We start from the raw sequence: 12,464 nt of genomic DNA, 5'->3' as shown, positions 1-12,464 counted from the left end.
TGCCTGAACTCAGGAGCCCCGATTCCTGGACTCCAGAACTTAAAGTTCTTGGTAAAGATCCAACGTGCACCCATAAGGCCACTGCTCTTTTACACACAAATTCAGAAAACCCATAGCTTCAAAATGGCAAATCCTAACACCAAAATGACACTCTAGAATTGTATGGCACAATGTTTTCGGTATGCTTTACATATTTATTTTTGAACGAACATTTTTTTTGAAATTTTCAATAACCTCATGTGAATGGAGGTAAAAATGGATATCCTTAAACCACGTTCATAGATAAGAAAATTAATGTTCATCTCCTAGGTTCTCACCAGCCAGTTGGTGGAATCCAGCCTCCCACACCAGGCGGGCACCCACTCCACAGAGCTGCAGGGAGAGGGCCAGGCGCCACACCCTTTTCTGTATTCGGTCCCTGACTCACTGTGGCATCATGGTGACAACCCTCCCCACAGGACCCCGGGGGCACTGCCTCCCTGCTTCACAAGTGGTCAACCAAGTGGGAAACTCTCCAGATCTACGGAAATCAGCTGCTTCTCTTACAGGATAATCTAGACAAAGGAGAATGAGCTGAGTTTTTTGTTTTTTGTTTTCATTTTGCTTTGTTTTATTGGGGAGAGGGGTTTGCTACTAGAAATTCCCACCCCTCATCCTGTCCCCACGGCTTCCCTCCCGCTGGTCGGTTCAAGTCCCACAAATGAGCGTTTGTTTCAAGTAAAGTAACTTGGAACAGAGGGGGACTACTTTCGAGATTGCCGGAAAGCTTTCCTTAAACGTGGAGGTAAATGCCCCGCTGACTGCTCCGCTGGGGACTAGCGGCTCCCGGGGCGGCCACACCCTAACCCCCACCTTGCCCGGAACGCGGGGCCTCCCTCCACACCCCTCTCCTGCGCCGCCTCCCCGGGCTTCCTGAGAGCACTTCGGAGGTGAATGCACGACCCGGTCTCTCTGCCCTGCACCCCCATCGCCAGGGCACACCCGGCCCCTCACTCCAGCTCGGACCCCCCTGGCCACTGCTCCCTGCTCCGCAGAACCCCCGTGCGGACCTTCCCCCAGCTCCTCCGCCTGATGGCCTACAAGGTCCCCGTCGCCCGAGTCTCTTTGCAAGGCCGTCTCCTTCCCGGCCTCTCCGCGCCCCGCTAGTACTGCGGGCCCCGGGCCATAGCGGACGGGCAGGGCGCGCCCCGCTTACCTGGGCCGGGCGCCGAGAGCTGTGAGTGTCCCCAGAAGCCGAGCGCGGCCGCCTGGCCTGGGTGGGGCATTTATAGCGGCCACATCCTCACTCAGCAGGCGAGGCCCGCCCCGCCCGCCTGCCCCGCCCCGCCCCGCCTCCCCCTTCCCCGTCCGCTCCCACCCGGAGCCAGGCTGACTCACCCTCCCCGACCCGCCCGCCAGGAGGGCAGCCTCGCCCTGGAACGCTCCCCGCGCCGCGCCACGCTGGAGCGTCCCCCGCCACGGCCCTGCCTTCCAGTAAGGCGCCCCTGAGGCTTCCTCGACGGCCATGGTCTTCCTCCCTTCCTCCTTCTAGTTCTCGTGGCGTCCTCAGCCCTGGTTTTGATTAATTAATTAACAAGACTTTAGTAGACTCTGAGCTTAGTTAAGTAACTTTTTTTCTTTTTTGGCATCAATGCAATGGAAGGAAAAATTGTTCCAAGAAACATAAGTCGTTTTTCCCCTGAGCTGGGGCCATTGGCAGCCAGCTCCCCGATACCGTCTACAAACATGTTAGCTTAACCTCTGGCCAGCAGTTCCTGGGAGGAGCGCGGGGAGGGCGATCCTTCGGCTCCCGCCCTGCCAAGACTCCGGGCACGCAGGGAGGCCAGAGCCGGGATTTGGGGGCGTGGGAGGGGGGGTGCAGAAGCCGGGAGCCAAGATCCCATGCCCCTCCACCCCCGGGAGGTGACTTTTCCCTAGGAGAGCTCTGCTCTGCTCTCCCAGCCTGTGGGGCCCCCGACTCAGCCCCCCGCGCATCGGGCAGCTCCGCGTCCTCCTGGCAGGCCTTCCGGGCTGGGTGGGGCCAGGGCTTTGGACCTGGATTTCCAACAAAGAAGGTTCCTCCGCTCCTTTCACAATTGTCTTTTTTTCACAGCCACTAATGCAGCTCCCTCACTTGGTGTTGCTCAGTTTCCCTCACTTGTCTTCTCTGCTGCTTTGCTTCCACAGGCCACAGGGGCAACACGTAAGCAAACATGGTTTTGTGTGACTGCGCAAATACTGGAGTCGAACAAGCAGAAACGTCTTGCTAAGAATTCCTGCGTCTTTGGATTCCCTCCTTTCACACTCACTTCATGCAGCTTTCTCCTAGTCTTAATACTTTTGTGTTTTAATCTCCTACCTACCTTTTAAAAAATACTTCTATTGATATTAGAGAGAGGAAGGGAGAGGGGGAGATAGAAACATCAATGATAAAGAATCATGGATTGGCTGCCTCTTGCAGGCCCCCTATTGGGGATAGAGCCCACAACCCAGCACAAGCCCTAATTGGGAATCAAACAGCGACCTCCTAGTTCATGGGTCAATGCCCAGCCACTGAGCCACACCAGCCGGGCTCTCCCATCTATCTTAACATTCATTTTTACTTTCCAGTTGAGCATCATTTCACTCCTGGGAATCAAAAGTGATAGCAAGGCCAAAAGACATGTATTGCCATGCCACTTAGCTGCCAAGTCCAGACTGCAAATGGGGTCTCAGGACACTTAGCCCAGAGCTCATTGCAACCCTGTTCTTTCACTTGGAATGATCCATGATAAACCCTATCAGAAGGACAAATAGAAAGTAATTTTGATACAATTTCTGATTTACATTTATAGCTCTTCAATTTAGGCCAAAGCCTTCCAGGGCAGAAACTGCCTACTTCTATAAACATTCTGGGACAGACAGTCATGGTTGGACAGGATTCCACCACCTTTCTCTACTCCTCAAGGCAGATTCCACAGCCTCTTACTCCAAATTTTGCCATGTGTGATAGGTCCTCTACAGAAGATAAGATCTAAGTCAAATCATGTAGAATACATGAAAGCCACCAAGTACACACAAAAATGTTTCTGTTTATCTTAGGCACCCAGCAAATCCAAACAGATCTTTGCAGTAGCCAGACTTTGCTTCATGCTACAGAACATACACTGATGTTATTATAAAAATGAAGCAATTAGAAGTCATGGTTTAGAAATAACTGAGGCATGTGGGGCCAATTATGCTAATGTAAAAGAATTGGCCTGGCCAGTTTGGCTAAGTAGATAGAGCACAGGCCCCTGGACTGAAGGGTCACAGGGTTTGATTCTGGTCAAGGGCATGTACCTTGGTTGCAGGATCCATCCCCAACCTGAGGGTGCATGTGGGAGGCAATCAGTCCAGTGGATGTGATGTGTCTCTCACATCCAGGTTTCTCTCTCTGTCTCTCCCCCTCCCTTCCTCTCTCTCTAAAATTCAGTAGAAAAAATATCCTTGGGTGAGGATTAACAAAAAAAAAAAAAAAAAAAAAAAAAAAAAAAAACTTACAAATTTCTTAGTGCAAAGTCTCTTTTCTTTCTTTCTTCCTTTCTTTTCCTTCCTTCCTTCTTTCCTTCCTTCCTTCCTTCCTTCCTTCCTTCCTTCCTTCCTTCCTTCCTTCTTTCCTTCCTTCCTTCCTTCCTTCCTTCCTTTTCCCCTATGGTGTGGGAGAGTGTTTACTACAACAGATGTCAGAGTACATCTGCTGTCATGCATGCATGCTGTCCTCAAAGGCCAGAGTTGTTCTGTTCACACTTCCATCCCCTGCACCTCAGCTCCTCTAATAGTGCCTCGCTAGCACTGACAGGCACTCTCTAAAGTTATAGGCTATAATTATTCACCCAGTAATAGAATGTCAGAGCAGAATGGGCTTTAAGAGATTAATTTGCCCAATTCAAATTTTTATAGATGAAGAAACTGGAGCCCAAAAAAGGTCTCCTGCCCAGTCCAGAGATTAAATAATGCACAAGTTACTTGTGGCAATGTAACAAATTGCCACCAAAACTTAGTGGTTAAAACATAACCATACATTTGCTCTTGATTTTACAGTTTGAACAGGACTGGGTGGGGATCCTTGGCTCTGTGCCTCATGATGCTGCGCGGGGCAGCTCAACTGGGTCTGGAGGATGGAAAGTAGCTTCGCTCATTTGTCTGGTGCCTCAGCTGGGGTTCTTAGAATGTCTGAGAGCCAGCTGGATCTTTTTCTTCCCTGACCTCTCATCCTCTAGGTCCTCATCTCTCTCTGTACCAGGGTAGTTAGTAATGGCAGCTGGCTTTCCAGAAGCAAAAGCTATCAGTGCTCTTCGCTTGGAGATCATATAAGTATAGCCAACAGGCTGGTTGGCGTTGTGGGCTCCAGTTTGCTGATCTTTGCTTTAATTCATTGTCTGATCAGTTTCTGGCTTTGCCCTCTGGAGTCTTGGCTCCACTCTCTGAGATAGTCTTTCCTTTTCCTTACAACTGGCCCAGATTTGTAGCTGGGTAGCTCTCTGCTTCATGCCAGTAGAAACTCAAAGATCCAGAAACCTTTTTAAATTTTGAACTTCTGTGTCCAAGATAGCAGATCCTTAATACAATTTTCTTTAAAACGAGGTGGACTTTCTATAAATCTTATTAAGCTTCACTCCATGCTCTAAAATTCATATCCAATACAATTTTCTGAAAAAATAATGGATCTTCCGTAAATCTTATTGAGGTTTACTCTATGCTCAAAAGTCCACATTCCTTAATCTTTCTGAAAGCAGACCTCTCTACTTTGTACGTATTAGGCTGTAGTTGAACAATGCATGTAAGATTCATAGAAGCCCTGAAATCATCTTCAAAGTAATATTAAATCTTTCTTAAATCTCAATAAAAAAAGTTTTGTGGCCACACAGGATCTGATCTTTACCCTGAGGCTATATGTACTTTGTAAATTTCCACTTATTTTGTAAATCTTCCTCTGGGTAGAATTCTGCTTGAAAACCAAGCATATCTTTGGTGCCTTTTTTTCTTGTTGTATTTTATCATAAGCAGCTAAAAGAAGACCATTGGCACTTTCAACTTTCTGAAAATCCCCTTGGCTAGCAGTTCATTGGGCATATTTTCTATTATTCATGTTACCATAGGCAGCAATATTGTTAAACACTCTGCCAATACATAACCTAGGTTGCCTTTTACCCAACCTCCCATAGCAATTTCCTCATCACTCTTCCAACCTCCACCAACAGTCTTCTCTCTGTTATGACTGCCTGGCAGTAAAGTCAATGTCACATATTTTGGGTTTTTGTTACAGCAACACTCACTCCACATACTAATTTCTATTTCAGTTAGCTATTCCCATAAACAAACCAGCTCCAAATCTTAAAGGCTTAGAATAGTGGTCGGCAAACTCATTAGTCAACAGAGCCAAATATCAACAGTACGATTGAAATTTCTTTTGAGAGCCAAATTTTTTAAACTTAAACTTCTTCTAACGCCACTTCTTCAAAATAGATTTGCCCAGGCCATGGTATTTTGTGGAAGAGCCACACTCAAGGGGCCAAAGAGCTGCATGTGGCTTGTGAGCCGCAGTTTGCCGACCACGGGCTTGGAACAACCATCAATTATTTGTTCATGACTTTACAAGAAGCAGAGTTCACTGGGTCAGCTCTTCTCTGGTCTAGTTAGTGTTGGCCAGGAAGACCCATATGAGGCTGGAAGACCCCAAAGGGCCTCTCTCCAGCTGCCAGTTGCTGGTTTTCAAGAGTGAAAGTAGAAGCTGCAGACACAGAACTGGAACAGTGTCACTTCCACTGAAATTCATTGGTCACAGCAAGTCATATAACCCAGACTCCAGGGAAGGGGAAATAGATCCCACCTCTTCATACAGGGAGTGACATGTGTGCATACTAGTAGATGGAAGGTATTGTCGGCAACCACCTTTGTAGATAATCTACCACAATCCTTAAACTAGTATAGTAAGTGGTAGAGCTAAGGCTGGAGTATATTTTTCTGCCTTTCAATACACTGCTTTTTCCATTATACCATATTTCTCACATGTCACCATTGCTTCAGTGAGTCACAGTTGCCTCCAAGTCTTCTACCTTCTGTGCTTTAGATTCTCACTAACCACCAAGCTGTTATTTCCTTGAGCCTTGTTATATGCAATCAGTATATAATAATGTCTGGTACTTGAAATTGTGGCCAGAAGAGGAACAAAAAAAAATCTATCTGGATAATCCAACAGCCAAATAATAAGCATTCTAGGAAAAAATAGGCAAAATGGAGGGGGAGAAAATCATCATGAAATAATTAAAGATAATTTTCTAGAACTCAAGGCCATGAGTTTTTAGATTGAAAAAAGCCACAATAAATGGAAAACAGACAGTCCCAAGGCAGATTATCATGAAAGTTTAGAATACTGGGTGAGGGCAGGGGCAAGGTCCTGAAAGATTCCAGAGAGATGAAAAAATGGTCTTATGTGAAGGGTAAGAAATAGGAATGATATTATACTCAATATTCAGATCCTGGTTTCTAAATACTATTCCCCAGTAAATGAGTCAGTTCTCTTTAGAGAAGCAGCTGGCTTCAGAGATCAGACAGAGAAAAGACATGGCGAGCTTTGTGCTAAACAACTGATGGGAACATGTGGAAAAGGCACAAAAGCCAATTTGAAGGGGCTCTCACTGGTTAAAATTTGGAATAATTTAGCATTGTATTGGATAATAATAGGAATTGATTATATCATACTGACTAGTCTAAACTGACAGTAAAAAAATACACAAAAAGATGAGATAGGGAAAGCTCGTATTCACAAAATAATGCTAACGTATACCTGTATCTGAAAAGATAATCATCACTTTGCAAGTAGATTCCATACCCAGCCAAACTATAAACCAAGAATGCATACATAAGAAACATGTCTCAAAGATGCTGTTTATGCCAGGGTGCCCTGTATTCATTTCCTGGAGCTGCCATAACAAATGACAAAAAAACAGGTGATTATAAACGACAGAAATTCATTTTCTCAGAGTCTGGAGGCTAGAAGTCTGAAATCAAGGTATCAACAGTGCCACACCCCTCTGGAGGCTCTAAGGGAGATTCATTCCTTGTCTCTTCCAGCTTCTCATGGCTGCTCCTTCACATCACTCCAGTCTCTGCCTCCATCTTCACATGGCCTTCTTCTCAGCTTCGGTGTCTTCCCACTTCTGTCTCTTATAAGAATACTTGTCACTGGATTTAGGAACAAACTGGATAATCAAGGATGATCTCATCTTGAGACCTGTAACTTCATTATATGTGCAAAGACCCTTTTTCCAAATACGGATATAGTCACAGATTCTGAAGTTTAGGATGTGGTCACATGTTTGGGGGCCACCATTCATTCTAGTACACAACTTTTCCAAGAAGCACTGGATCCAGAAAATTGGATTACTGCAAAAATAAGTGAGTAGGGGGGAAGGGGAGGCCGGGGGAAGGTCAATGGGGAAGGAAAAAAAAAAAAAGGAGACATATGTACTACTATTTGTAATACTTCAAACAATTAAAAAAATAAAAAAATAAAAATAAAAAAATAAAAGAGATACATCTCTGGGAAAAAAAATAAATAAATAAGTGAGTAGAGCCAGGCCAGTGTGGCTCAGTGGCTGAGCATCAACCTATGAACCAGGAGCTCACAGTTCGATTTCCAGCCAGGGCACATGTCCAGGTTGCAGGCTTGATCCCCAGTAGGGGGCATGCAGGAAGCAGTCCAGTAATGATTCTCTCTCTCTCCCTTCTATCTCTCTCCCTTCCTTTCTGCAATCAATAACAATGTATTTTATAAAAAAATAAATTAGAATTCCCAGAATGATGGGGAGGAGAGAACTTGGACCCACAGCTGTTCAGGAGGTACACAGAGTGACCAGTCTAGATTGGAGAAGAGAACTGAGGCTCTAACAAGGATACCCAAAGAAGAGTAGGAGGAAGCAATTACTCAATGAGTTTGAAGGTACTGAGAAAAAATAAACAGCTTTATTGGATGATTTTGGAATGAATAAGTAAGAGTGACAAGAAAAGTATCATATGAAAAGCTCAAGGAAAACAAAAAATTATTGCAGAGTGCTCCACATTGAATGTGTGTGTCCTCCCAAAATTCATACATGGAAACCTACTCCTAATGGGAGGATATTTGAAAGTGGGGCCTTTGGGAGGTGATTAGGCCTCCCGTGGGATTAGTACCCTTAGAAGAGGCCCCAGAGTATGCCCTCACCCCAGTCCATGTGAAGTTACAGAGAGAAAACGGCTGTCCATGGACCAGGAAGTGGGTCTTCATCAGACCTTGATCTTGAAATTTCCATGAACTGTGAGAAATAAATGTATGTTGTTTAGAAGCCATGCAATCTATGGAGGTTTATTGTAGCAGCCTGAACAGATTTAGACACAACGTATTACAGTCTCCAAAGATGACCATGATAATATTTTCCATCTTGTATGCTCTTCTAGAATTTCCTCACTTCCCAGCAGAAGGAGTGTATGCCCACTCCCCTTGAACTTCATGACCCGTTGTGAATTATTTGACCAACAGAATACAGCAGAAGTGACGCTGTGACTTCTGAGGCTAGATCATGGATGCATTTCTATCTTGTTTACTTGGGAGATGTGCCTTGGAATCCAGCCACCATGCCATGAGGAAGCCCAAGCAGCCTGTGGAGAGGAACCAAGGTCCTCAGCTGACAGCCAGGACCAACTTGCCAGCTATGTGAGCCACCTTGAAAGTGGATCGTCCAGCCTCCTCTTGAGCTGCCCCAGCCAAAGCTGCATGGAGCAGAGAAAAGCATCCCCCCACTAAGCTCTAGCCAAACTGCACACTAGGAAGCAAAACACATTCTTATTGTTATAAGAAACTGAATTCGGAGTTGGTTAGTTATGCAGCAATATATAACTGAAACAGTTACTATGAGAGGGAAATATAAACATAGTACATTAAAAGGCTCAGGTTATGTTTCTACAATCAAAATTCTGCAAAAATATTTAGACAAAAATGATGCAACTATTTTTAGAGTATGTGGGTCTGTACATAAAAATATGTATTTTTCATAGTAGACAATAGATACTATTTAAAACTGAAAAATCGGAAAACACTGGCATGTTATTTAGAAATATATTGGTGAATCTCCATAAGAAATAGCTACAAGTGTTGAAAATGTTTGGCTTTGGAGAGGAGAAATTGTGGGTATTGTGGATCAAGGTGACTGCTATCTGGGAGTGTGTGTGTGTGTGTGTGTGTGTGTGTGTGTGTGTAAGCTATGAAAGAAAGTATGAATTCCCCACTCAATATATATTTTTATTTTTTTTCCTTAGCAACAAACACAATGTTGTTTTCCCCCCAGTAGCCAGCATGTACTAAGCTAAAGATTACAGTCTTCAGCTTCTTTTGGAATTAGATGTGTTGATTTAACTAAATTCTGGCCAAGAAGAAGCCAATGAAATTTATAAGGTACGGTTTCAATAAAACCACTTTAAAGAGAAAACAGTTGACATGGCTTCCCCGCCCCCACCCCCCGTTATTTCCTCCTATTTCCTTGCCTACTACTTGATGTGATGGCTGGAGCTCTCTCCATTACCGTGGACCTTGAGAAAAACTGGAAGATGAGAAGTAGGCACAAAGGATGAAAAACCAAAAACTTGAGGATAAAAACAAAAGCACAGGAGGAAAGTTAGGAGGAGACCATTTCCCTGATGACTGTGAAATCATCAATTCAACCCTGGACTGCTCTCCTCCAGATATCCTATATAATAAAAGCGTAATATGCAAATCGACCGAACAGCGGAACGACTGGTCGCTATGATGCACACTGACCACCAGGGGGCAAACACTCAACGCAGGAGCTGCCCCCTGGTGGTCAGTGCACTCCTACAGGGGGAGCACTGCTCAGCCATAAGTCTCTCCTGCCTCCGCTGCAAGCAGGTGGTAAGGAGCAAGGGTCCTGGACTGCGAGAGCCCTGGACTGCAAGAGGGATGTCTGACTGCTGGCTTAGGTGGACATCCCCTGAGGGGTCCTGGACTGCGAGAGGGCACAGGATGGGCTGAGGGACAACCCCTGCCCTGCCCAGTGCACGAATCCTGTGCACCAGGCCTCTAGTATTTTATATAAAAGAAAAACACATTTCTACCTCATTTAAATTACTTATTTCCAGTCTCTGTTACTAACAAATTTAACTCTAACTGATATACAACTATATAGACTTCTTGGGTAAATATGTGGCTTTTAGAAATATTCACACATATAACTTGGCTAAAGATAAAAATTAGAAGAGGAAGGAAAGAAAGAAGAAAAGGAGGTGGGGCGGGGGAAAGATAATCAGAGACTGAGTGAACACACATGGGATTTGGACTGAGCTGGTCCCAGGTTCTCATTGTTTCTGCTTCTTCCTGGCCAGGTGGAGTTTTGAAAACCTGTTTTCTAATTTGTGGTATGGCAGGACCATTGTAAAGATTAGACAACGTATAAAAAGTGCCTGGCAGGTGTTGAAGAAACAGTAGTTATTTCACTAGTTTTTGGGTGTTTTCAGCATCTAGCCCTGCTGAACTCATGGTAAACTATTCAATAAATTATTGTTGAATTAAGGTATCATGACCCAAATCACACAAGGTGCTCTTGGTGTGGACAAACCACAATGTCTATTTTCATGGAAACAAGTACAGCAGCTCCAACCTCTCTTTCCCAGCAGTAACTGATACTTTTGTTTCAATTCTAGATCTACAAGGCATCCAGAGTTATCTTTCTTAAAAAATAGTTCTGATTATATGACTCCTCCCTGAAATCCTTTCTATGGGGTCTGACCTACCTGGTGGTCTTATTTCCCACATATTTCCCCCTCACTCCCATCATGCACCACTGCCAAGCACATTCACACTTCATGCCTTTCTCCATGCTGTTCCCTTGTCTGGAATGCCTTTCCCGTTTTCCTAAATGGTGAACCTTGCCTCATCTTCAGCTTTAGAGCAAATATTATTTTCTCATGAAGGAAAGCCATTCCCAACCTCTTCAGGCAGATGTGGCTCTAATCTGCTTCTCTTTGCAATTTTCATAAACCTCTCCTCTCTCAGTGGTCAGCTTGCATCGTTGTATTTTATTTATTGGTCTCTGTAACCAGGCAGGAGCTCCCTAAGGAGAGGCACTTGCTTGTTTCCTATTGTGCTGACATTGTCTTACCAGTACCTGTTACTATTGGACTTCTCGCCACAAATGCACTACATTGCTCTCATTCCTCCTTACGCTCACCTGCCCAAAATTAAAAAGTTGATAGTATCCAGTGCCATTGGAAATGGGTGAGTTGGGAATTCTCATATGCTATGGTGGGAAGGCAATGCAGTAGTATCTATCAATGTTTAAGATGTCCATGTCCTTGAAATCAGTGATTTTGCTTCTAGAAAGCTATCCTGAAGAGGTCAGACATGACCACAACAGTATGTGTATAAGGATTTTTACTGTAGCATTTTAAAGTTTAAAGACCCTTAGCACTCATGAGTGAGGCCAAATTAAAATTAAGCTGCTGAAGAGAATGTAATAGATCAATATGTTCCGACATGGACGGATTTAAAAAATACAGTGTTAAGTGGAAGGACAAGCAGAATGTGGGCTAGACGGTGTCTTGCTGGCATCGTGCATGACAATGCTGATATAAAAACATTACGAAAATAAATTTGGCTAAAAATGCCCACTGCATCATGATCATTCTCATATTCACTCGCTGGGATACTGGGATGCTTCCTGAGCCTTCAGCATCCGAGTTCTTACCTCAGCACATTGGATGCATTTTTGTGGTTTGGCAAGGCACAGGATGAACATTTCAAACTCTACCAGCCTCTCTCATGTCTTTAAGCAGCATTTTCTACATAATGTTGCACACAAAAATGTACAAATACTTAAGTGCTCAGTGTCTGCTATCAGTGGAAAAATCCGAATTCTGTAATAAAAGATACATCTCCTAGTTATAAGCATTTTCTCAAAAGAGGACAGTATTTTTCATAAAATAAAATATGTAGCATGAGTATGAAAATGCCCACACAAAGGTAGCTACACTTTGAATGTTTTCATCTTTATTAAGTAACCACTAGATATACATGTGGAGCATTTTGGATATTTTAAAACTCTGAAGGCCTTTTGTTGGCTGAGTTAATAAAAAATCAATTAGACTAATAGGACTATTTTGACTCTATATTAATATTTATGTTATGTACATTTATATGTGTGTTGGTGTATACATGTATATACACATATATGTAAATATTTGGAAGGATATACACCAAACTGATATTGGTTACTTTGGGGAAAGAAGAAAATGATATATTTGTGTAAAGGAGAATTTTCACCTTTTATTATATACACTTTTAGACATATTATTTGAGCTTTGTTAACAATGAATACATATTAACTTATATAATTTTAAACAGTTGAAAAAAGATATATAGCTAGTAAAAGAAAGACTTCCTTCTTACAAATTAAGATTTGACAGTCCATGCCAGG

At 43.7% G+C, this 12,464-nt stretch overlaps 1 protein-coding gene across 2 annotated transcripts in view; it reads right to left on the bottom strand.

The window, feature by feature from the left end:
* ANXA2 (annexin A2) overlaps window positions 1-1,314 on the bottom strand; it is a 41,881-nt gene extending 40,567 nt beyond the window's left edge. The window contains exon 1 of one of the 2 annotated variants that reach the window (XM_080667490.1): window positions 1,196-1,314. In XM_080667490.1, coding sequence (XP_080523616.1) covers window positions 1,196-1,265 — 70 coding nt within the window. In that variant the 5' untranslated portion in view covers window positions 1,266-1,314. The remainder of the gene's footprint in view (window positions 1-1,195) is intronic. The other variant, XM_080667491.1, reaches the window with a different exon arrangement.
* Between the last annotated feature and the right edge of the window lie 11,150 nt (window positions 1,315-12,464).

The sequence above is a fragment of the Plecotus auritus genome (genome assembly GCF_963455305.1).
Source record: "Plecotus auritus genome assembly, chromosome: 1".
Lineage (NCBI taxonomy): Eukaryota > Metazoa > Chordata > Mammalia > Chiroptera > Vespertilionidae > Plecotus > Plecotus auritus.
This window is presented reverse-complemented; position numbering and strand designations above follow the sequence as displayed.